Source organism: Typha latifolia, chromosome 14 (genome assembly GCF_019914945.1).
Source record: "Typha latifolia isolate L0001 chromosome 14, TyphaL0001v2, whole genome shotgun sequence".
In the NCBI taxonomy this organism is placed as follows: domain Eukaryota; kingdom Viridiplantae; phylum Streptophyta; class Magnoliopsida; order Poales; family Typhaceae; genus Typha; species Typha latifolia.
Window position 1 is genome coordinate 6,895,428 of NC_133099.1, and position 26,910 is coordinate 6,922,337.

At 36.4% G+C, this 26,910-nt stretch overlaps 1 protein-coding gene across 1 annotated transcript; it reads right to left on the reverse strand.

Moving 5' to 3' along the window:
* Nucleotides 1-2,148: 2,148 nt before the first annotated feature.
* On the reverse strand, nucleotides 2,149-19,951 carry LOC140800842 (peptidyl-prolyl cis-trans isomerase CYP20-1-like). Its single transcript, XM_073155734.1, has 7 exons — nucleotides 19,749-19,951; nucleotides 18,663-18,741; nucleotides 18,071-18,118; nucleotides 17,880-17,903; nucleotides 2,895-3,077; nucleotides 2,642-2,717; nucleotides 2,149-2,487 (listed from the first exon to the last, which is right to left on the reverse strand). Exons 1-7 carry the CDS (start codon nucleotides 19,836-19,838, stop codon nucleotides 2,349-2,351), a joined length of 639 nt encoding a protein of 212 aa, XP_073011835.1. The 5' UTR covers nucleotides 19,839-19,951; the 3' UTR covers nucleotides 2,149-2,348.
* Nucleotides 19,952-26,910: the final 6,959 nt, after the last annotated feature.

Below are 26,910 nucleotides of genomic sequence, written 5' to 3' on the forward strand. Positions count from 1 at the left end.
GTGATAAGCTCTGATACCAATTTGATGGGTTCTTGTACCAAAAATATGCTACGCAATGATTCCTTCAAGATCTGAATGTATTACAGGAATCAGTCCGCGCAACCGTGAAAAAATATTCATCAGATATTCTCCAGTAGTTAGAAAATTACGAAACCAATTGGATTAGATCTGTAACTTTCTTTGTATTTACACCCTTTACAGATTCGAACTATAGCAAGGACGAAAACACGAAATAACGTGAGTGATGGTGACGGTGATGGGTGGAGTGGATGTTAGGATTATGAATGGATATGGAGGTGAAGGTGGATGATGGATGTGATTAAGAGATATAGACGAGGGGAACGAAGTGGTCGAGATCCCAAAGAAGATGGGTGATTCGATAGTCGAGAGAGGTTAGAAGTTAGAAAATATCTTGCCAACGGTAAAGATGGAAAGATGGTGAAGAGGGAGGAGGAAGAGAGTCTAGAGAGAAGATAGAAAGCAATAAATTAATAATCCAATAGCATAATGAAGTTGGCTGCCATTCACATATTTATAGAGGCTAACCAACAAGTCGTAAAACAATATGTAACCCTAATTCTAGAGGATTCCCACTGATCGTGTTCAAATGCACCAAAAGCTTCATCTCTGTATGTGTGAACGCGATGCAGGCGTTCGAATGCGGGCGTTCCAACTCGCCCGACCGCGTTCGAATGCGGGCGTTCCAACTCGCCCGACCGCGTTCGAATGCACAATATGCCTTTTCTGTATTTGCGAACTTGATGCAGGCATTTGCAAGGGCGTTCGAACGTGATCTCTCCTGCGTTCGAACGCGACCTATAAGAATTTTATTTTAATAAAAATAAACACCTAATGTAATAAGAAAAGATCCTAACTAAGTATATCAGAACGGTATTTGCGTGTTCGAATGCGATTGAGTGAGTTCGAACGCACCACGGCGAGAACTGTTGTTTTTTTTTAGAGTTTTAATTTGGTTGTTTGGATCCAGAGGGTGAGCCTCTATAAATATGTGAAGGAAACTCTAATTAGAATTTATCTGATAATTGGATCGACATTGTAGTCGGCCTCCTCTATCTCTTAATCCCACTCTTCTATAGTAACTTCTCCCCCTTCACTCTAAAAGAGTTCTCCTAGCTAGCACCTATCTAACTATTAAAAACCTAACAAACTAGGGCTCATTCAACCGTCAACTACTATTCAGCCGATATCTAAGATCTAACTATCCAAACTTTAAGATCTTGGATTTGTTGGAATCTCTCTTCAAGAGTGAAGACATATCTAAATTTCAATAAGATCCAACTGCTAGATCGATCGCAATTCTCTCTTCGAAAGTCACGACCTCAAACCTGTCCAGAACCATCACGATTCGAATCAAGCCGGTTCATAACATAAACCGATAGTGCTTGGTTTTATCTTGTAAAAGAGGTACATAATTTTTTCACCCTTGGTTGATAAAGATTTTTTATGCTAAATTTGTGTTGTTTGTGTGTGTTTCGTTCTAATCTTTTAGGTGTGTTTACATGCGAAATAAGAGTGAAATAGGCATAACTATTTTAATTTTTAGTACTAGAAGAAGAGAGCTAATACTAGTATAAGTTATTCTAATGTATAATTTAATACTAGTATAGAGAGTAATAATTACATTTGATGTAACATAAAGTTGATATAAAAGTATTGAAAATTGGTTATTTTAAACCAAATGATAAAAATACCCTTGAGCCTATGAGAAACAATATTTCAAACAATTTTCAACATTATGTAGGTATGTATGCGAAGTTATAACCCCACACTGCACAAATATACGAGTTTATAACTCCGCACTCAGATGTGCAAAATAATACCTTGCACTCTGCGTGATTATAACCCTATGGTCGAGTGTACGAGGTATTACCCCCACACACCCGCACCGAGCTACCTTTGAAGAGGAGAGAAAAAAAGAGATAGTAATTACAACTAATATGACTAGTAATTATGTGTTAATCTTGAGTTATTAATATATAATTTTTAAAAAGTTGTATAAAATAAAATAAGAGAATGTAAATTTAGTATACTAGAATAAGATAAGATATTATTTATTTATTGTACCAAAATAAAGAGGCTTATTCTAGAATAACCCTATTCTAATTTCACAAGTGAACGAAGGCATAATTAGTGAAGGGTCTTGTTAGTAGTGTTTATTCATCTAGTAAGTATTTAGTTCTTTCAAGTACCACATTCACTAGGATCTAAGTAAGATGATGAAAATGAAAACATTCCATACTTTTCTTTTATTAAAAAAAAAACAGCGTTGAGAAAGGTCCTGCTAAAGATAGTCATTTCCAGCATCAATTGCACCAAGTGAAACGGTATCACAAAGGCAACTCTCCGCTGTCTACAATGACAACCTTGCTTTTGGGTGTTCCGTTCTGCCGGCCTTCTGCTTCAATCTTATACACCACATCCATTCCAGAGATCACCTTGCCAAACACAACGTGCTTACCATCCAACCTGAAACAAGAAATAAAAGCTATTATCATCCAGAAATGTAATTATAAACAACTCAGATCATTAATATGCATAATTGAACAAGGAACTTCTTCCTCAAGGACAAAAAAAAAATTGAATATTCATATTTATATGCTCAAGAAAGGTAAACAATTACCAGCTGGTTGTCACGGTGGTGATGAAAAATTGAGATCCATTAGTATCAGGACCAGCATTTGCCATTGATAAAAGTCCTACAGAAAGCATAAGCAAAGTTTAGATCAAACAGAAGCAGTTGATGATTTTGAAAAGGGCTATCCTAGTCCAAGAGCTCCCAACTCCTCACTACATTGAATTTGGACAGCGACAGAATTCATATTCATATTCTCAATTCTGTTGCTAGGAGAAGACAATAAATAAACAACGCTTACCTGGTCCTGTATGCTTGAGTTTAAAGTTTTCATCAGCAAATTTTGTACCATAGATAGACTCTCCGCCCCTTCCATCACCAAGTGTAAAGTCACCTCCCTGGAGCATAAAGCTAGGTATAATTCTGTGGAATGCACTTCCTTTGTAGTGAAGTGGTTTTCCACTTTTACCAAAACCTTTCTCACCTGTAAAAAGAAGCACATAAGTTAAATCTTTTGCCAACACCTGACATCAAGTAGGAGATGGATAATTTTCCAACAGCAGAAGATATAATAGTTCCATTCTGCAATTTGGTAGCACCACAAATTATGTGCACTTTCAAGACTGATAATCTGCCAGGTCTTGCAGTCAGAATATCTAATATAAAATGTCCAACACAAACTAAATTTACTAATTTAGACCTAGATATCCCTAAAATTAACGCACACAAGAGTAACAGTTTACTCTCAGGTATGGGCATGTGAACTCCTTGTTTCACTTGGCTATGCATTTTCTTCTCATGACACATGGCAATAGAAAGTCGGAGGACTGAAAGAAGAGCTAGGAACTTGGCAAGTACTAAGCCGGCAGAAGAGGCAGGAATGGGCACCTTAAAGCAGCTTATAACATTCAAGCAATATTCCTGATGGAAGTACGGATGAAGTGAAGAGAATAGTTTCTAGTAAAGCTTGACACTGCTCTACTGTTTTCCCACTCAAAAATATGCAACAGATTTTAAGTCAAATGAGTAGTTTCTTGGTGCCAGTGATAACTACATTTATCGGAGCAGGAAACACAATATTAATCGCCATATTTCTAATAAACTCAAGATGTCAGGTAAAATAAAATTGAATTTAGAATCTACTGCATGTGTTTTGGTCTAAACAGCACCCAGTTATTAAGAAATAAGAACTCATGATAAATAAGTAGTAGTTATCCCCTATCTGGATATACATGCCACCTAAAAGAATAGTCCATGTGAGCGAGCACGTTATCATATGGCATGACATATTTCGCAGTAAATTGTATCATGAAATGTCATTTGGCCTACGAATATACATCACCATCTACTTAGTTTGTCATAGTGCATAGAAAATAACACCAGTTACTTCAGCATTTCATAACCAATTAAGATATGTTCTTCTAATACATGTAATTTGCAGTCAGCATATAACAATGAGTTGACCTGCAGAACACTGGTTCATAAAATTGTGTTCATCATTGTTTTAGATAGTAGATACCCACTGGATATTCAAAACAGATTCCCTTAACTATTTATACACCTAAAGAATGTTCAACTTTTATGCATTAATTTGCTCCCCTAATGCTTACAGCATTGCAGGTCCTAAAAGAACTGGTTCCAAATGCTTCAAATTCTCATTAAGAGGTTGTTTGATTTCTTGTATTTAAAAATATATACGCATTAAGAAATACAAGTTTCTTATAATATTGTATTTGTTAAACACATGTTTAGTTTGTTATATTTTATAATAATATATTTGGTAAATAAGTATTTGGTTAGTTATATTTTATAATACTATTTTGACATTATAATTTATATAACTTTAAAAAAAAATATTGGCTAAGAACATAGAACACATTACACTCCAAAAAGAAATAAAATAGCAAAATAAAATAGCTATAATAGCTTTGGAGATTTGAAACTCCAGTAGTATGAGTCTTAAAATAGTTCTCTACTTCTATTCCTAGAGAAACTATTACATTATCCTACATAGGTTTGTCATGTAACATCAATATCAAGTGTATTTAATACTCTCTTTCTCTCTGGTTTCAATTTTAAATGCACTGGTTGTGAAGTGACTTGGTTGGACAGTTGTCCTATCTACATATCTATCTATCTATGTATCACGACAAAAGACTAAACTACCCATGATCACAAAAATAGCTAAATAAGCAAAAATGAGATTAAATATTTGTCGAAATTAAAATTAAATATCTGCTGAATTATTTAATTTGCTGAAATTGAGATTAAATATTTCCTGAATTATTTAATTTACTGTCATTAAGATTAAATATTTGCTGAAATTGAAATTAAATATCTGCTGAATTTTAATTTACTGAAATTAAAATTAAATATCTTCTAAATTATTTAATTTGCTGAAATTGAGATTAAATATTTTCTGAATTATTTAATTTGCTGAAATTGAGATTAAAGATTTTCTGAAATTGAAATAAAAAATCTGCTGAATTATTTAATTTGGTGAAATTGAGATTATATATTTCGTGAAATTGAAATTAAATATCTGTTGAATTATTTAATTTTATGAAATTGAGATTAAATATTTGCTGAATTATTCAATTTGCTAAAATTGAGATTAAATATTTGCTGGAATTAAAATTAAATATCTGCTGAATATTTAATTTGCTGAAATTGAGATTAAATATCTGCTGAAATTGAAATTAAATATCTGCTAAATTATTTAATTTGCTGAAATTGAAATTACATATTTGCTGAAAGTAAGATTAAATATTTGCTAAAATTGAAATTAAATATCAGCTGAAATTAAAATTACATATCTTCTGAATTATTTAATTTTCTGAAATTGAGATTAAAAAATTAGCCGAAGTTGATTGGTTTCGGCTGCGGTTTCGGCTGTTTCAGCCGAAACGGGTGGGAATGGGTCCGGATCCGACCCGGGGACATCAATAATTGATGTCCCCCCCCCCCCCCACCTGCCTCTCTCCCTTTTCTCTCTCTCTTTCTCTCTTTTCCTCTCTTTCCTCTCTTTCTCTCTTTTCTTTCTTTCTCTCTTTTCTTTCTTTCTCTCTTTCTCACGAATCTCTTACTCTCTTTCTCACCGGTGACTGAATAGTGAGTAGATCTCCATCTCTCCGGTGATCTCGACCTCCGGCGACGTTATCCGACGACCTCGATCTCCGGCGACCTTCGGTAAGTTTTTTTCAGTTTGTTTTTTTTTTTTCCATTGTGCTGCACCTGCAGCAGGTGCTGCTGCTGCTGCAGCAGAGACTTCTCTGCTGCTGCTGCAATAGAGAGTAGAGACTATATTTTATTTTAATTTTTATTTATGTTTTTTAGTTGCAGAGCTAAAATATCAATGGCTCCGAAAGAGAAGTCATATGATACCGACATTGGGTGGCAACATTGCAGCACTATTGGGCAAGATAAAAGACGCGTTAAATACAACTGGTGTGGAAAGAAAATGAGTGGTGGTGTCAACCGTTTGAAAGAACATTTAGCTGGAAGACAAGGAAATGTAGCAGCTTGCACTCAAGTGTCTTTGGAAGTTAGAAAGCAGATGTTGGCTTATTTAATTGGCAAAAAGAAGGATAAACAATCTGCACAACAAAGAGAGTCAATGATTCATGAAGAATTGATGCATAATCCTGTACACATTGATGATGATAGCAGTGAGCAAAGTGAGGAGAATGAGGGAGGACAGACGGATGAGGAGGAGCAATGAAAGAGAGCGAGAAATATGCATAGAGAAGAGGAAGAGATGAGAAGAAGCCTTTGGTGGTAATTTTCGAGAGATCTAGATCGGTTAATATACGAGGAGAGAGAGAATATGGGGGCGTAGTTCTACCCATAGGACTCCCGGGTGTTACAAAGAGTATGAAAATATTGGACCAATGGATACATATCTTCAAAAAAAAAAGGGGTCGTACACAGACTTCAATCAAGACAGCTCTCAAAGTAATTAAAAATGCAAAGAAACACATTGGTAAAGCTATCTCTAAATTTTTCTTCTACAACCATATTCCTTTCAATGTAGCTGATAGCCCTTACTATCACACTATGGTGGATGCTATACAATCAATAGGGCCTGGTGTTCCCCCTCCTAGTTCAAATGATATTGCTACTAAATATCTTGACTCAGAGGTAGATGAACTTCATACTTATATTGAGACATTTAAACGGTATTGGGATGAATTTGGTTGTACACTAATGTGTGATGGGTGGAGTACACAAAACAGAAGAAATATAATTAATTTCTTAGTGTACTCTAGCATGAGGACAATATTTTTGAAGTCTGTGGATACTACTGCTCATTTCAAAAATGCAGATTATATTTGTCAGTTGATGGATGAGGTGGTACAAGAAATTGGTGAAAAAAGAGTAGTCCAAGTGGTTACTGATAATGGGGCAAATTATAAAGCTGCTGGAAATTTACTGATGATTAAAAGACCTCATTTATATTGGACGCCATGTGCTGCACATTGTATTGATCTGATGTTAAAGGATATTGCAAGAGAGCCTGAAATTGACATGGTCATATGTGAAGGTCAGAGGTTAACAAATTTTATATATAACCATGGTTGGATTCTTAATTTACTCAGGCAGATGACTGGTGGTAGGGAGATTATCAGACCCGGCGTCACTAGATTTGCCACTCACTTTTTAGCCTTGGAGAGCATCATGCGCTACAAGGATGATATTATGCGGATGTTTACATCACAGGAGTGGTCTATGAAAATTAAGAATATGAAACCTAAAGATAAATCTTTAGGTGAAACTTTAAAAAATATGGCTCTTGGAAATACATTTTGGGATAATATTACAATTGTCACCACAGTATTTGAGCCTCTTGTCAAAGTATTAAGACTTGTAGACAGTGATGACAAGTCTGAGATGGGTTTCTTATATGAGGCAATGGACATAGCTAAAGAATCAATAAAAAAAAATGTGGGCCAAGGTTATAGGAAGTGGTGGAAGATGATTGATTCTAGATGGAACAAACAACTACATAGAGATATACACGGTGCTGGTAAGTATGCTTTTAAGTTCTAAGTTTTAATTTTACTTTTATTTATGAATATTTAAAATTTTGAATGCTTACAATTTACAAATTTTAAATTTCTACAGGGTATTTTCTTAATCCAAGATTTCAATTCTCTAAAAATGTCAATAATGATAGTGAAGTCTTGTTGGGGTTAGAAAGGTAATCAGCAAGCTTGAGCCCGATATTCATAAACAAATCATGTGCGATAAAGAAGTGAGTTATGATTCAATTAAATAATTTTATTATTATTTGTTTCAAGTTTTAACTTTCAATATAATCAATAAGCTAATAATATATTTCTGATTTCAAATGGAGAGATATAGATTGAGAGCTGGGCAATTCAGTACTGCTAAAGTTGCTGCAGCTATATCTCATAACACTCCAGCTGAATGGTGGTCTATTTATGGATGGGAGGCACCAAATTTGACGCCAATAGCAAAGAAGATTTTAAGTCAAACTGTGTCTTCATCACAGTGTGAAAAAAATTGGACTACTTTTTCCTTAATCCACGCAAAAACACGTAACCGACTGACAATGGAAAGATTGGAGAAGTTAGTTTTTTGTCATTATAATATGAGATTGAGGGAGAGAAATTTAAGAAGAAAGGCAGAAAATGAACAACTGATTGATTTAAATCATGTTTTTGATGAAGAAGACCCCTTGACTCTATGGATCAGAGAAATGGAGGACAGGTTATTAGATGACAGAGATAACCATGGTTAGATGAAATATTGGGAGAGATCACGACGAGGGCAGAGGCTGGTACGAGTCATAGTCCTGATGATACATATGGTGGTGAGATCGTTCCATCTAAATTTGTTGAGGAAAGTCAAGGAGGCATAAGGAGTGAAGACAAAGAAACTGAGGATATATATACATATCAGCAACGTCGTCATGAGATGCATTTTAGTTCCTATGATTATGGTACATCGAGTATTTATTGTTTGGAGCCATCACAAGATCCATATGCTAGTTATTATCCTCAGTATCCTCAGTATTCTCGTGCACAAGATCCAAATCTTTGGTTATTATCCTCCTTAAACGCAAGTCACACAACAAGATCCAAATGCTGGTTATTATCCTCCTCAAACGCAAATCACACAACAAGATCCATACAATATGACTAGTATGATGGAATCACTTTTTGGAGCATCAGGTCCCAGACATCAATATTTACAAACTTATGGTGATTATGATGATGAAGACTATAGAAATTTACGAGAACCAGCTCAGTATTCAACAAAGTTTTAAATTTTGAGTAAGTTAATACATTTTTTTAAGTTTTTAGACTTCATATGTGAGTAATTTTTGTTTTCTTATTTTTTGTCATTTTTCTAAATTTTTCTGCATTTTTAAATAATATTTAGAATTTTATATAATTAAAAAATAGTCCGATCCGATACGAACGGCCGATACAGCCGATACGTATCGTTTTTCTGGACGGCCGATACCGATCTCGATCCCGATACTGGGAACCTTGATTAAAATTAAATATTAAAATTAAATAACTGCTGAATTATTTAATTTACTAAAATTGAGACTAAATATTTGCTGAAATTGGGAGTAAATATTTGCTGAATTATATTTTTAATTTGATCTCTGTTTAGGTGTTTACATTAAAATTAAAATGGCTGCAAAAGAAAAGTCACAAGATATAGACATGGACCGGCAAATTTGTGTTGCTCTTAGCTAAAACAAAAAGCGTATCAAATGCAACTTATGTAGAAAGAAAATAAGTGACATTGTCAGCCAATTGAAAGAACATTTAGCTATAAGACAAGAAAATATAGTAGCTTGCATTCAAGTTAGTTTGAAAGTCGAAGGAGAAATGTTGGCTCATCTAATAGACAAATAGAAGGATAAACAAACTGCATAAAAAATGGAGTCAGTGATTCGTCAAGAATTGATGCATGACCATGAAAATATTGATGATAATAACAGTGAGTAGAGTGAGGAGAATGATGAGGAGAGACAAATAAGGGCAATGAAAGAAAGAAAAAATATACAAAGAGGAGGAGATGAGAAGAAATAGTGGTGGACCTGGTGATAGCTTTCAAAGATCTAGATCAGTTCATATACAGGTGGATGCTATACAGTCAGTAGAGCCTGATGTTCCGCCTCCTAATTTAAAAGATATTGCTACTAGATATATTGACTCAAAGGTAAATGAGTTTCACACTTATATTGAGAATTTTAAAAAATATTAGGATGAATTTAGTTGTTCAGTAATGTGTGATGGGTGGACTACACAAAAAAAAAAGAAATATAATTAATTTTCTAGTGTATTCAAGCATGGAGATAATATTTTTGAAGACCTGTGGATGCTACTACTCATTTTAAAAGTAAAAATTATATTTTTGAATTGATAGATGCAGTAGTAGAAAAAATTGATGAAAAAAGTGTAGTCTAAGTAGTTATTGATAATAGGGCAAATTATAAGATTGCTGGACAATTATTTATGATAAAAAGACAACATAGTATTAGCCATGTGCTGCACATTATCCTGATCTCATATTAGAAAATATTGCCAAATGATCTCATATTAGAAAATATTGTCAAAGATCCTGAAATTAATATATTAATATATGAAGGTCCAAATATTGATTATTATCCACCTCAGAGACGACAAGATCCATTCGATATGAATGATATGATGCAATAATTTATAAATTTATGATGACTATAATTAAGACAATCACAAGGATTTACGAGAGCTAACTCGATATTTATCGAAGTTTTGACTTTTGAGTAAGTTAGTAATTTTGTTTAATTTTTAGGGCTCATATGTGATTAATTATTATTTTCTTATTTTTTTGTCATGTTCTCTAAATTTTTTAAAATTTTTCTGCATTTTTAAAAAAAAAATTGTAACTGAAAAAAATCTGATCTGATCCAAGCGACCGATACAGTCGATCCGGTTGATACGTATCATTTTCCGAGAAGATAGATCCCGATCCCGATTTCTCAAACCTTGGAAAGAACTCAACCTAGTCGAATAAGGGTGTGGTCAGCTCTCATAGAACTCTAGGATGTAAGGGCCAGGCTACTGTAACTTTTTGCAAATGATCCATGTACCATGGTTTCTAGTTTCTACCGATCCCAATCCTAGCCAAAACCAGCCGGTTTGCTGGTTTCAGCTGGGGTTTCGGCTGAAACAGTCGATCTCAACCGAAACGGGTGGGAACGGGTTGGATCCAACCCGGGGGACATCAATTACCCATGCCTCTCTCTCCCTTTTTCTCTCTCTTTTCTTTCTTTCTCTCTTTCTCACGGGGTAGATCTCCGATGCCTCGACCTTCGGCGACATTCTCCGACGAAGATTCGACGACCTAGATCTCCGGCGACCTTGCATAAGTTTTTTTTCAATTTTTTATTTTTCTTTTCAATGTGCAGCAGCTGCACCTGCAGTAGTGCCAGCAGGTGCTGCAGCAGCAGTGATAGCAGCACCTGGTGCTGCTACAGCTAGTGCTGCTACTGCTTATGCAGTTATGCTACTCAGCACCTATAGTAGGTGCCGCTGCTGCTTATGTTGCTCAACACCTGCAGCAGCAGCACTATTGAGCCTAGTGTTCCGCTTCATAAATTTTAAATTATTTTATATTTTATTTTGATTTTTGTTTATATTTTTTAGTTGCAGAGTTAAAATATCAATGGCTGCAAAAAAGAAGTCATATGATACCGACATTGCGTGGCAACATTATAATACTATTAGGCAAGATAAAAGACGTGTTAAATGCAACTAATGTGGAAAGAAAATAAGTGGTGGTGTCAGCCATTTAAAAGAATATTTAGCTGGAAGACAAGAAAATGTAGCAGCTTGCACTCAAGTATCCTTGAAAGTTAGAAAGCAGATGTTGGCTCATTTAATTGGCAAAAATAAGAATAAACAATCTACACAACAAAAAGAGTCAATGGTCCGTGAAGAATTGATGCATAATCTTATACACATTGATGATAATAGTAGTAAGCAAAGTGAGGAGGATAAGGAGAGATAGATGAGGAGGGCAATGAAAAAGAGCAAAAATATGCATAGAGAAGAGGAAGAGATGAGAAAAAACACTGATGGTAACTTTCAAAGATCTAGATCAATTAATATACGAGGAGAAAGAGAATATGGGGGCAGCAGTTCTACACATAGGACTCTTGGTGTTATAGCAGAGTCTGAAAATATTGGACCAATGGATACATATCTTCAGAAAAAAATGGGTCGTACACAGATTTCCATCAAGACAGCTCTCAAATGAATTAAAAATATAAAAAAACACATTGGTAGGGCTATCTCTAAATTTTTCTTCTACAACCATATTCATTTCAATGTAGCTGATAGTCCTAACTATCACACTATGGTAGATGCTATACAATCAGTATGGCCTGGTGTTCTGATTCCTAGTTCAAATGATATTGCTACTAAATATCTTGACTCAGAGGTAGATGAACTCATACTTACATTGAGACATTTAAACGGTATTGGGATGAATTTGGTTGTACACTGATGTGTGATGAGTGGAGTATACAAAACAGAAAAAATATAATTAATTTTTTAGTATATTCTAGCATGGAGATAATATTTTTGAAGTCTGTGGATGCTACTGCTCATTTCAAAAATGCAGATTATATTTGTTAGTTGATGGATGAGGTGGTACAAGAAATCGGTGAAAAAAGAGTAGTCCAAGTGATTACTGATAATGGGGCAAATTATAAAACTGCTAAAAATTTACTAATGATAAAAAGACCACATTTTTATTGGACGCTATGTGCTGCACATTATATTAATCTAATGTTAGATGATATTGTAAAAAAGCCTAAAATTGACATGGCCATACGTAAAGGTCAGAGGTTAACAAATTTTATATATAACTATGGTTGGATTCTTAATTTACTTAGACAGATGACTGGTGATAGAGAGATCATCAGACCTGGCATCACTAGATTTACTACTTACTTTTTAGCCTTGGAGAGCATCATGTGCTACAAGGATAATATTATGTGGATGTTTACATCACGGGAGTGGTCTATAAAAATTAAGAATATGAAACATAAAGATAAATCTTTAGGTGAAACTTTAAAAAATATGGCTCTTGGAAATGCATTTTGGGATAATATTACAATTGCCACCGTAGAATTTGAGCATCTTGTCAAAGTATTAAGATTTGTAGACAATGATGCCAAGTTTGAGATGGGTTTCTTATATGAGGTAATGGACATAACAAAAGAATCAATAAAAAAAATATGGGCCAAAGTTATAAATAGTGGAAGATAATTAATTCTAGATGGAATAGACAACTACATAGAGATATACATGCTGCTGGTAGGCATGCTTTTAAGTTTTAAGTTTTAATTTATTAATTTACTTTTATTTATAAATATTTAAAAATTTGAATGCTTACGAATTTTAAATTTCTATAAGGTATTTTCTTAATCCAAGATTTCAATTCTCTAAAAATGTCAATAATAATAATGAAGTCTTGTTGGGGGTTAAAAAAAGTAATCAGAAAGCTTGAGTCCGATATTCATAAACAAATCATTTTGATGAAGAAGACTCCTTGACTCCATGGATCAGAGAAATAGATGACAGGTTATTAGATGACAGAGATAACCCATGATTAGATGAGATATTGGGAGATACCATGATGAGAACAGAGGCTAGTATGAGTCGTTCAGCAGCGAGAGATAGTATACCTACTAGTACTAGTCATAATCCTGATGATACATATGGTGGTGAGATCGTTCCATCTACATTTGTTGAGAAAAATCAAGGAGGTATAAGGACTGAAGATAGAAAAATTGAGGATGTATATACATATCAACGACGTCGTCATGAGAATATTGATTCCTATGATTATGGTACATCGAGTATTTATTGTTTGGAGCCATCATAAGATTCAGATGCTAGTTATTATCCTCATTATCCTTAGTATTCTCAGGCACAAGATCCAAATGTTGGTTATTATCCTCCTCAGACGCAAGTCACACAACAAGATTCATATAATATGACTAGTATGATGAAATCACTTTTTGAAGCATCAGGCCTCAGAGATCAATATTTACAAACTTATAATGATTATGATGATGAATGATGAAGACTATAAAAACTTACGAAAACCAACTCGGTATTCATCAAAGTTTTAAATTTTGAGTAAGTTAATACATTTTTTAAGTTTTTAGACTTCATATATGAGTAATTTTTGTTTTCTTATTTTTTTGTCATTTTTTCTAAATTTTTTTGCATTTTTCTGTGTTTTCTGTATTTTTAAATAATATTCAGAATTTTATATAATTAAAAAATAGTCCGATCCAATATAAATGGCCGATACGTATCGTTTTTCTGGACGGCCGATACTGATCCCGATACTGGGAACCTTGCCACGTACACCCGATACTGGGAACCTTGCCACGTACAATCAGACTTTAGTCGATCTTATTAGCGAACTAGAAAACGGTGAACTCCTTCTACAATAGATATTATTTAATCATCTAAAATAGCTTGTATCTTTTCTTGTAGTGTGAATGGAAAGAGGAAGTAGTGGGCGACAAATCAGGTATGTCTAGAATAGTGATAGCAGATATAGCATATGTTTCAGTGGAAATGTTCATAGGCGAGTGTGAATGGAAAGAGGAAGTAGTGGGTGACAAATCAGGTATGTCTAGAATAGTGATAGTAGATATAGCATATGTTTCAGTGGAAATGTTCATAGGCAGTCTGTAAGCTACTAAATCCTCACTACTAAAAGGAAAACTAATGCCATAATCAAATAGAATGTCAATGACATAAGCATTAGTCCCTACACGTTTCAAAACTTGGAAAGGTCCTACACTATGAGCATCCAACTTCCGAACAGCTTCTGAAGGGAATTGTTAGGTCTGGTACGAATTATAACATGATATCCTACATTAAACTCCTAGGCACACTTGTGAAAGTCGACATATATTTTATAATAAAGATTGGTCGCCTCAATTCGCTTATTGACCTCCTGATGCAATGAATGAATATGATGTGCAAATATTTCGGCAGACTCAAAGACTCTAACATGAGATGACATGAGCAAAAAATATAATTTGGTTTGAGGCTAAGCTTTGAACTTGATTATTTTATCTCATTTCTTAGTCATGATTTTTCGAAGAGTGAATTTGGTTAGATATAAAAAGATAAAAAGATGTTTAGTTATTGAACCAGGTTAGGAATCTTTAAACCAGCTCAGGAGAGGGTCCCTAAACTCAAAACAAACAGGGTCGTTTAGGGAAGGTCCCTAAACTGATTTAGGGACCCCTAAACCAGTTTAGTAACCAAACACTAAAATAACTTTATTTTCCTTAATCAAATTCAGTCCTCAATAAATAATTAAATAATAATATATAAATTTTATTATTCTTTCAATTTGATAACAATCTTACCCTTGACACGACTTACCTCTATCAATTTAATGTCTTGTCAATCTTTTCTCTTCTCTCTTTTCTCCTCTCTCCTCTCTTTCAAAATACTCAAATATTTATATTGTAAATATTATAACCTCATGTAATGAGAACCCTAGAAATAAAATAAAAATTACAGGAACATAGTGTAAATAATTTGAGCAGATAAAATATAATTATTTTTAAAATATTTTTACTAATAAAAATTATATAAAATAAAAGTAACTCGTCGATTATTAAAAAAGATGTAAAACGTTGTTTTGCAGGCTTAAAAATAAATTTGCGGGGTTAAGGTTAACTAAATTGGCTGATTTATAAGCAAAGGCTAGTTAGCTGGCTTACAAAAGAAGCCAGCAAACGTTGTTTTGTAGGCTTAATCGCTCCTAGTATGTTCAGTTTGCGGACTTGATTTGCAAGCTTATGTAAGACGCAAAGCAGCAAATATATCTCCTATATTCATTTAAGCCAGCAAATTGCTATTGTAGACATCATATAAGCCTGCAAATGATTTAAAAATTACACTTCAATCCGCAAATGACTATTATAGACACCACATATTCATTTTAAGCATGCAAATATATATCCTATATTCATTTAAGCCTGCAAATTACACTTAAGCCCGCAAATAATTTAAAAAATACACTTAAGCCCGCAAATGACTATTATAAACACCACATATTATTCATAAATTATAATAATGACTACCATCATTACATGAGAAGGGTAATTTTTTCTATTAAATTTACATCTCAACCATTTCCCTCTAAAACTAACACTTTCACTTTTTCACATCACATCACAAGTAATAAATACACACTTAAACCAGTTCATGACCAAACACCAAATTACCTTAAACTAGTTTAAGGTACCCAAATTAAGACTAAAAAATGAGACTAGCTAATCGAGTTTGAGGCTTAGTCTCAAACCAAACAGAGCCTGTTTTCATGCTTTAAAGCCATGAACGACTTCAAATGGACTCAATACTTGTAAATCTATTGATGAAGTTACTATATGCAAATTGGGCTACAAAAAGTATAGCATCCCAGTTTCTGTTATGATCACCCATGAGATATCGCAAAAGATTTTCAAGACTATGATTGATGACCTCAACTTGATCGTCGATTTGGGATGATAAACTGTGAAAACTTTAACTTTGTGCCAACCATGTGTTTTAAGATTTTCCAAAAGTAGCTCATAAAGTGAACATTGCAGTCAAATACAATAATTTTTGAAAAATCATATAACTTGTCTATATAGAAATACAATTTTATCATATGTGAAATATCAAAGGTCCTGGCACAAGATATGAAATGAGCCATCTCAGAGAAGCGATCCACGACCACAAAGATCAAATCATGTTTTCTAAAGGTGCATGGTAATCCAAGGACAAAATTTATACGCACATCTTGCCATGGGTGATCAGGCATAGGTAACTGAGTGTAAATTACAATGTTCTGCTTTTGGTGTTTCATTAGTTGATAGGTATAACATTGGCCAACTAATTTTGCTACATCATACTTAAGACTTAGCCAGTAGAATTGACACTCCAACTTTTTCGATGATCTTATTGATGCGAACCGGGTTAGAATTCCTTAGTGTATGTCGAGTACTTTTATTTAGCCTCATTTAGTTTCTTGCTGAAATAGGCAACAAAAAATGTTCTAACTTCACAAGCTACCAAGACAAACACAATAGGACCTTGTTTTGCATCCTTGAATTCTGTAGAATTTATCATATGCAAAAAAATTTACTATGTACATTCTTCTTGTTATCCTTATGAGCTACTTTAGGATGCATAAGATTTATCTTAATCTTCTTACATTCAAAAGTAAAGGCCCAAGTTAGAATGCCCAAAGATGATCACATCACGATTAAATAGCCAGGGGTGACCCAAAATATGCCCCACGTCCATCGACACAATATTGCACCACCAGTCTTCCTTACAAGAAAGGAAAACAATAGAAATTAGACATCTCTCACTAATAGAAATTGAGGAATCATTGACCCAATATACCTTATAAGGGTTTAGGTATGATGTAGATTTTAACGTCAAAAAAGACAACGTTAATGCAACTTCCAATGTCAACAATCGTCTTGCAGCTTGTAGAGAGGCCATTTTCCTTTGTTAGGTTGGACAAAAATAGTAGTCTGATTTGCTTTAAAAGGTACCATTGTCGTATTCGTCATGTTTACTCTCGTAAGCACAAGAGAGTTGCATCTATGGCTCTCTGGCTTAATTTTTTACTAGCCTTGCAACGCTATTTTTGTCATTTTTGTTTATTATGCTATTTATATACTTTTGCTTTGCTTTGCCTATATAAAGAGTTGTGGTCCTCTCATTTTGGGGTTAATAAATATTTTGAGAGTTTTAGTATATTGAGTATTTAGTGGTAGATTCCATCAGTGGATTTTAACACCCCTGACTAGTGGATCCTTTGGGTTTGATTATTTTTACTATATTTTCTTCTCAAATCTACGATCAACGGATTTGTCCTTCATCAAGCTAGATGCAGTCTTTTAGCACTCATTTGATTCAAATGGATGCCAAAAGACTAAACCTAAGTCTAATTAGTTTTTCAAAATACAATTTATCAGATTTGGTACACCAAACTAAACAATGATTTTTGGGTTAGACACTGCATCCATTAATACAGCATCTAGAAAATCTTCCAACAGCCCTAAGTGTTTATGGCTTATGGCTATGGTGCTCAACTTCCTTAAAGCAACCAAGGAAAAGAAAAAACTGACTTTATTGAAAGGTTCAGAACATTCATCCCATAATTAAAATAAATCTAGCCAGCTGCAATAACCTTAATGGGATAGAGAGAAGTGTACCTGTGCAAAGAGCTCGGAAGTTTTCTGTACAATTAATAAAAAGAAGAATAACAATTAGATGTTTCTCCCTTAATTTCCATAATACAAATATTAATAATAACACAAAAATGAAATGAAGAAAACCATGTTAAAAGGAACCCAAATGATACTGCTAGTATCATCATCCTAGTCCTTCACATTCATATACCTACCTGCTGTTTTAGGAACAGTTTTTCCAAATAGGCCCATCACAATGCGACCTGATAGCAGCACCATAAGAAATTTAAAATTGATGATAGTATTCAAATTGAAAGAAAAGATTGGTCGCAACCAAAAATGCAAACCAAAACTACTTAAAATTGCTTGTTTGTGGTCAATAGGCCACAAACAAGCAAGATAGGATTAAAGATAGAAATAATCAAATCGCGTTTAGGGATATGGGAAGGAGCACTCTAGGTCAAGCCCATGTGATAAAATCAAACAACCAGAAGAAAAGAAATAGTATGATTAATTATCAAACAACTAAACCATTCATAAGACGCGTAAAACATCCCAAGTATTATTTAGATTCTTAAAGAAGAAAGATATTACCAGATTACCAATCTAATTAGTTCTAAATCACCAAAAAGATTGATTTCAAAGAACATGAAAATATCCGAAATCCAGTAGTTCTGTACTGAAAATATTGCAAATATGCACATTATCACGGTACTATGTAAATCTAGCCCTTCATATATGGATTGTTTTATTAAAATTTAACCTCGGTATGACATGACGCAGCCTGAAGTAAGTTGGTGAACATACCAGCAGATTTCCCACCAATCTCAACATCAAAGTAAACCTTGTGTGTTACTTCCTTCAAGTTCTCTTTTGATCCTTTAGCCTGAAAGACAATTGCAGAGCAATTTCAGCAGCTTGTGCATCAAATTTGCCTTTCAAGTTATGCTTGGGACAATGCATGCACACAGAAAACTCATCTCCCTAATAATGCAATACCATGAAGATATGGCACCAACATCAAGCATCAAATGTTCCCATATTAAAAAGGAGGTGCTTGATGAAAATTCAACATCAATGACCCTAATGGCTCTAATTGCATGGAGAAAGTAACCCGCTTCCTACAAAAACCAACTGGCTAAACAGATGGCTACAAATTAGAAGACATACAACAAGTTACATCTTAGGTTAGTTTCTAGTATGACAAATGACCTCAATAGTAATTGGTGATATTGATCTCAATCTTTTATCTTCAAACTAAGTATACTCACATACCACTCTGAATGCCAAAAGTCCTTGCTTGTTGCTTATCAAATATTTGAAATCCAAATCATTGAAAACAAATGGATGAAAATACATTCTCCTTTTTAGTTTTTTTTTTCTTCTCACAGCTAGCAAGAAAGCTACTGATGGCTAAGAAGGAAGGGCCAAGGAGGGAATAGCTCAGAGTATCTCTCTGGTTTTCTTTTATATGTCAAATGGCTTTGATATTCAGATATATTTGGTAAAAACAAATCAGAGAAGCAGCCATGCCAAAAAGAAAGAGGCTTTTTTAGGGATATGAATGAGGATGCCAAATTTTAGAGGGCATAAACAAAACCAAGGGACTTCACAGGGATATTATAGACAACCCAAACACCTAAACCCCTGCAAACTCTAAAACCCCACGAATTCCCAATATCCCACACAGGTCCGCGAGCGTGGATCGATGAGATAGCATGGATCTGATTAAAAGAAGGTTACCATGCAGAATTGAATGGAAATAGAAAAGACAGTACAATAACCGGGATCTACTTCGAGGTAGAGTAATTAAAGACAGGAAAAAGGAATTGAAACAATGAAAACAGTAGAGAGATGTGTAGATCTCATGTGTATATGTACATATATGATAACCTGGATAAGTGCGATGCCGCAGAAGACGATCAGAAGCCATAGCAGAACCCTCGAAGTTGAGATCACTCGCGTCCTAGCAGCCGTCGCCATTCCTAAACTCCAATGCGATGAGATATAATCAACTCTATTGCACGACTCGGTAAACCCCTCTCTTCCTTTATTGTGAAGAGAGGGGAATGGACATGTATATTATTGTGTATATTATTGTGAAGAGAGTGGAGTGGTCTAGTGAATATTATTGTGGACATGAATATTCATATTATTAATAAGTTTATTTAGTTAATAGTATGATTTATTTGGTGATGAATTATGTGAGCACAAATATATTAGCAGATTTTATCTGATGATGCCATGATTATATGTGCATAGGAGTGTATCTATACATGAAAGGTCTTGCCCGACCTATCGCGTGCATCGCGCGTGCCGTGTGGGCGCGTGGGCGTGCACGTGCCTGGAAATGTTACAAGAGTCACCAGGCTAGTTTGAGGATCAGAGATTGGTTAATAAGGTGAGGTTTGTGAACACCGAGACCACCCATGGATTTTGGTCTTCACATTAAATTCCAATTGTGAAAAAATAGGTGGTGCCTCCACTTGTAAAACCCCACCAAAAGTTTCTAAAAATACTACTTAACTGTTGATAAGGGACTTGGGCAAGTCCACTAATCCCATGAAGTAAGTAGGAATAGAACCTAGCCCAAGTCCACCAATCCCATGAAGTAAGAATAAGTAAGAATAGAACCTAAGACGGATTTAATTTAGGTGAGTCTCCCTGCATAAGGAAAGAAGGTTGACTTTTCAAGTGGATAGTTTGGCTTTAACTTTCTCAATGATGAATTGGTAAGCTTTGTTTTTTTGGACGGAAAGGAGAGAACTACCTAGATAATTGTCTCCAGCCACTAATGGCTTTAGCTTGATTGTATTGAGAATGCACAAACATCTCACTATTAGTGTGCTTATTGAAGTGGAAGGATGATTTGTTAAGATTGAGTTCCAATCCAGAGATTGAGGAGAAGTACCTAAGGATGTTGGTGACAGTAGAGATCTCCTCAATGGTAGCTTTGCCAAAGATTAACAGGTTATTAGCAAAGAAGAGATAGAATTGAGCTGGGATAGTGATACATTTAGTTAGAGTCTTTTCTTATTTTATTAGTTATTTATTTTTATTAAAATAAATTTAATGTAAGTCACGTTTGAACACGGTTGGGAGCGCGTTCGAACGCATTTGTGAATGCTTGCATCAGGTTCGCAAATATAAAGAATGCGAAATGCGCATTCGAACGTCTGCATCGCATTCGCATCGATAGAGAACTCTTTTTGTGCATTCGAACGCGATCGGCGGAAATCTTCTAGAATTATGGTTAATCAATGTTATTTTGGCTTATTGGCTAGCCTCTATAAATATGTGGATGGCAGCCAAAAATTATTATGCCATTGGAATATTGGTTTCTTGCCTCTCTATCTTCTCTCTAATCTCTCTACCCTAATCTCCATCCTTTCTCTTCACCAACCTACCACCTCTACTATTGGCAAAGTCTCTCCTAACTTCTAATCTCCCTCGTTTGTCGAATCTTTCCTCGTCCTTGGGATCTCGACCACTTCTTCCCTTTCGTCTTTATCCCTTAACAACATCCACTATCCACCCTCATCTCTATTATCATCTATAATCTTAACATCCACTCCACTCGTTATCACCACCATTATACGCACTAAATTATAATTTTTCCCTATTTTAGTTCGAATCTGTGAAGGGCATAAATATACAAAATGTAGATCAGGAAGCTATGGATTGTATCCATTTTGTTTCATAATTTTTTGACTACGGAAGAATATTTGATGAATATTTTCCCTCGGTTGTGCGGACTGCTTTCTGCAATAAATTTAGATCTTGAAGAAATCTTTCCATAGCCTATTATTAGTATCAAAGTCAAACGAACCTCAAACCTCCATTAATGGTTGAAGCAAGGAAGATGACGTCAATAAGGAGACCAATAGAGAGTATATCGACAAGGGAATACTCAACCCACGAGGGTGTGAATATGGGCTTGAATATAGGCTTGGCAGATAAACTTAGGGGCATGTTCCAAATATTGCTGCATAGAGTTGACGCAATGCAGAATGATCATAATGCTTTAAAGGAATATGTCATGAACCGATCGGCTTCGTCATCTCCTCGACGAAGATTGGTGACTCAAGAAGGACCAGCGGTAGGACCACACCGAACCGATACCCCATAGGTCTAGGTGCGACGTGTTAATATAAATGATCCTCTTTTACCTATGCCTATACATCATCTCCCACATCTGTTACAAAACCCAAGACCGACGGTAATGTAACTCGAAAGGCGAGCGACACTAGGGCATTTTTTCAATGAGGAGGATTGGCACTTTAAAGATGAGATTGATCCCTTCGAAGATGGTGGTAGACATGCTCGAGAATTTAGAGAAGAAGGTGATCAGCATGCACAAAAGTTCATACTTGAACCATGAATCTTTCGCGAACTCGACAATGCTATTCAGGGGAGAACCGCACACTCGGACTTTCTGAAATTCTAAGGCGGTGATCCAATGGATTAAGTGTTTCAAGTGGAATCAATCAATAACTTCTTGATCTACATTTTGCATATTTATGCCCTTTGCAGATTCAAACTGAAATAGGGAAAAATTATGATTTAGTATGTATAATGGTGGTGGTAATAGGTGGAGTGGATGTTAGGGTTATGAATGATACAGGTACACTAATATAATTTAAAATACATGTACATATATTATATAATTATACTTTAATTATTTTGTCACTATTACTATTACTAAACAAATTAAGAGTTGCATATAAAATAATCTTTACTTAATCAAGTAATATAAACATTAACTAAGCCTACTATTTTATTACATGCATAATAATGTATAATAAGTTGTATATCTATATATATATATACACCTAATTATAAAGACATGTATTAATCTAATAAAAATAAATGAAGTTATAAGTATATTTATGTACAAATATCTATAATTATAATCAATTGAAATTACACCAATTACACTAAATAATTTAAATATCTACATATATATTCTTGAAAATTTAAATATCTAAAAATTTAATTTAGATTAACTAAATAACATAAGTAATTTATACATGTGTTTTATTGCCAAAGAAGGTAAAACGAAGAGAGGAAAAAGAAGTAGAAGAAGAAGAAGAAGAAGAAGAAGAAGAAGAAGAAGAAGAAGAGAAGGGAAGTGAGGGAGGCTCACCTAGGCTGCGGTGGTGGCGACGGCGACAACGGCAGGCTGGCATCGGTAAGAGGAGAGAGAGAGAGAGAGAGAGAAGTGATTGAGAGAGGAGGGTAGAGAGTGAGAGAGAGTACGAGAGAGTACGAGAGTCTTAGAGAGAGAGCATGAGAGTCTTAGAGAGAGAGAGCTATAGAGAGAGAGACGGTGAGGGGGTGCGGCGGCGGCGGCGATGGCAACAGGTTGACATTAGTAAGAGAAGGGAGAGAGAGCTCGAGAGAGAGGTGATTGAAAGAGTGAGAGAGAACGAGGGAGTTAGAGAGAGAGAGCACTAAAGAGAGAGAAGGCGGTGAGGGGTGCAGCGGCTACGACAGCGACGACGAGAAGCCGTCGACAAGGAGAGAAAGAGAGGAGTGATAGAGAGAGAGGAGGGTAAGAGAGAGAGAGAACAAGCAAGTTAGAGAGAGAGCTATATAGAGAGAGAGGCAGTGAAGGGTGCGACGACAATAATGGCGACGGCGAGAAGCCATCGACGAGAAGGAGAGAAAGAGAGAGGTGCTAGAGAGAGAGGAGGGTAAGAGGGATAGTGAGAGAGAGAGAGAGAACGAGCGAGTTAGAGAGAGCTATAGAGAGAGAGGCGGTGGAGGAGGTAAGGCGGCAGCAGCGGCGGTGCCGGGCCCGCCGCAGCCAACTGGCCCAACCCGGTTGGCTGGGCCGACAGTTGTGGGCGCATGTGGCGCCCCCAACGTGTGCCCATAATCTCTACATGGCACGAGCTCGTGTCATTACGGCTGTCAGGCTTGACGAGCAGCTCGGGCTCGACTCGGGCTTGGCTCAGGTGAAGCTCGAGTCCGGCTCGGCTCGATCAGAGCTGAGCCGAGCCCGAGCCATCATAATAGGCTCGAAATTAATATCGAGCCGAGCCTGAGCTGGAGCCGGCTCGCTCAGGCTCGGCTCGATAGGCTCGATAGCCTGACTCCATATGACTAAGGACACTTGGCATAAAGAAATATTGCCACGTGTCCCTCACTAACTCATTCTCACCCGTAACACAATATTCATCACCCTCACCTACCCTCACCTACCCCACCCTCATTAATTACTTCATCTTTCCCATCACCACCTTCCCCATCCTCAATTCCCCCACCCCACCCTCATCTTCACTCTCACCCTCATCCACCTGATCACCTTCACTCTTCCCTCCCCGTCGGCCTCCATCGGCAATGACGGCAAGCCATCACCACGGCGCCACGCCTTCCTCTCCGTCGGCCTCCTCCTCCGTCGGCCTCCTCCTCCGTCGGCCTCCTCATCCTCCTCCTCCTCTTCCTCCTCCGTCGTTGGCCTCCTCCATCCGTCTCCGACTCCTTCGGCAAGCCGCTGTCCACGTCGCCACCGCCTCTAATCGAGCTCGAGCTTTGCTCGGGCTCGGCTCGGGCTCAATTAGGCTCAGCTCGAGCTCGGCTCGGGTTGAGCTGAGCCAAGCCTGAGCAACATTATGAGGCTCGAAACTAATTTCGAGCCGAGCCTGAGCCAGAGCCGGCTCGCTCAGGCTCGGCTCATTTACACCCCTACGTGTCATGCAACACCAAATTTTTTTAATTTCTTTCTTTTTGTCTCTTCTTTTTTTATTTAATTTATGTATTATTATTATTGTTATTAATAATACTATTTTATTTTATTTATTTATTTATTTATTTTTATCTAGATTATTATACTTTTAAGAAGGCCGTGAGGATGGAGCAAAAGTATAAGGCTCTCAAGATGGCAGCGAAAACAAGCTGGGGCTACCGTGATGGATGGTTTGCGCCTAGAACACTATGATACGATCTCCCTTTTTGGCCAAGGCTCGATCTATTCTGATTTTCAGATCTGGACATAATCTAACATGGAACTTTAGAAATAGATCCCGAAAGATGCCGTTGTCGGCTCAACGTGAGATTTTGATATGTGGTAGCCCCAGAAAAGAGATTTCCAACAAATTAAGTTTTAGACGAATCGGGTGGTAGGATCTCGAGATTTCGTCCGATTAGTGGACAAACGTTGGGGAGACTATCTTAGGATCAGTAAATGAAGGCATAAAATCCTTGGTGATGGTGGAGGTTGGTGGACCGACGTTAATAGGGTGGCACCGGTGAATAAGTGGTGGTGGAAGGGTTATGGGTGATGGAAGGGTTAGGACAAAGTGATGGATAGAATGGAAGAAGAGAGAGGAGTGGGCCGCTCCTAAGGGACTAGGGTGATTAGCTGGTCGAGGGAGGCTAGAAGCGGCGACGTCAGAGAATGAGAGAATAAGAGAGAAGAAGATGAAGGAGACAAGGCAAAACTCAATTCATTCAATAATGATTCTATGGTTGCCATCCACATTTTTAGAGGCTAACCAAACAATTCAAAAATGGAAATTTTTAAACCTAAACTAGTAGATTTTCGCTGACCGCGTTCGAACACGCCCGATCACGTTCGAACACACATATTTTGCACTCTGGATGTGGGAACGTGATGCAGGCGTTCGCAGGCACGTTCGAACGGGGTGTTACGTTCAAACGCACAATTCACACTCTCAATGGTGCGAAAAAAGGATAGGACATTACATTTTTGTGTTGACTATCGGGCACTAAACGCTATTACCGTCAAGGACCTATATTCTATTCTAGTTATAGACGAGCTGCTAGACGAGTTGGCAAGGACCATATTCAGGAAGCTTGACTTGAGGGCTGGGTATCATCAAATTAGAGTTCACTTGGCGGATGTGCACAAAATTGCATTTCGAACTCTGGACGGGCACTACGAGTTTCGGATGATGCTCTTTGGTTTCACCAATGCTTCAGCTACTTTTTAAGGCCTCATGAATGATATTTTTTTGGCCTCTACTGCGAAGGTAAGTTTTGATATTCTTTGACGATATTTTGGTGTATAGCAAGACTGAATTGGAGCATTGGTGGCATTTGGAGGATGTGCTGAATTTGTTGAAGTAAAACTAGCTGAAGATCAAGAAGTCCAAATGCCTATGAGGAGTACCACAAGTGGAATATTTAGGATATATCATCTCAATGGAAGGTGTAATGGTGGATCCTCAAAAGGTAGCATGTATGACTGCTTGGCCGATTCCTACTACCACCACAGGATTGCGAGGATTCTTAGGGCTGACCAGATATTATCGCCGCTTCATCACCATGTATGGCAAGATCGCTGCTCCTCTCACTTTTTTGTTGAAAAATGACTCTTTTAGATGGACGGATGAAGCCACTACAGCCTTTGAAAATTAAAAACAACACTGACGACGGCTCCTGTTCTAATGCTACCGAACTTCACCAAAGAGTTCATTGTGGAATGTGATGCGTCGGGAGTTGGCATATGAGCTGTACTAATGCAAGGAGGATGTTTCATTGCCTTTCTTAGCAAAGCTTTATCATAAAAATCTCAACAATTATTAACTTACGAGGGAGAGAGATGTTGACAATTCTGTATGCGGTGACAAAGTGGAGGCATTATTTGATTGGTAGGCGATTTATTATCTGAACCAATCAAAATAGCCTTCCATACTTTATGAGACAGCGTATTCATACTCTGGCACAGTAGAGAAGGGTCACAAAATTGATGGGGTATGATTATGAAATTTAATACATGAAAGGAGCGGAAATAGAGCGGCGGATGCGCTATCACGCCAATCCGACATTGTCTGTGCTTGCGAAGTCAGTTAAAGGGCTAAGACAACCACATTGAAACCGGCCGTTGGAAAGAAATTTCTATTGATTTTATAGAGGGTCTTCCACTGGTACATAGATATTCAGTTATTATTGTGGTCATTGGTAGGTTGAGAAAGTATGCACACTTTTTGGCATTGTCACATCCATTTTCAGCCAAGTCAGTAGCTGAAATTTTTGTGAGATGTTGCTCGGTTACATAGCATGCCACACATGATTGCCTTGGATCATG

Coding starts and splice junctions, on each gene's coding strand:
- LOC140800842 (XM_073155734.1), bottom strand. CDS start 19,838: ATGGCGACGGCTGCTAGGACGCGAGTGATCTCAACTTCGAGGGTTCTG. Junction 17,904..18,070: donor AACTGTTCCTAAAACAGCAG/GTAGGTATATGA, acceptor TTAATTGTACAG/AAAACTTCCGAGCTCTTTGC. Junction 2,488..2,641: donor ACCACCGTGACAACCAGCTG/GTAATTGTTTAC, acceptor TTCTTGTTTCAG/GTTGGATGGTAAGCACGTTG.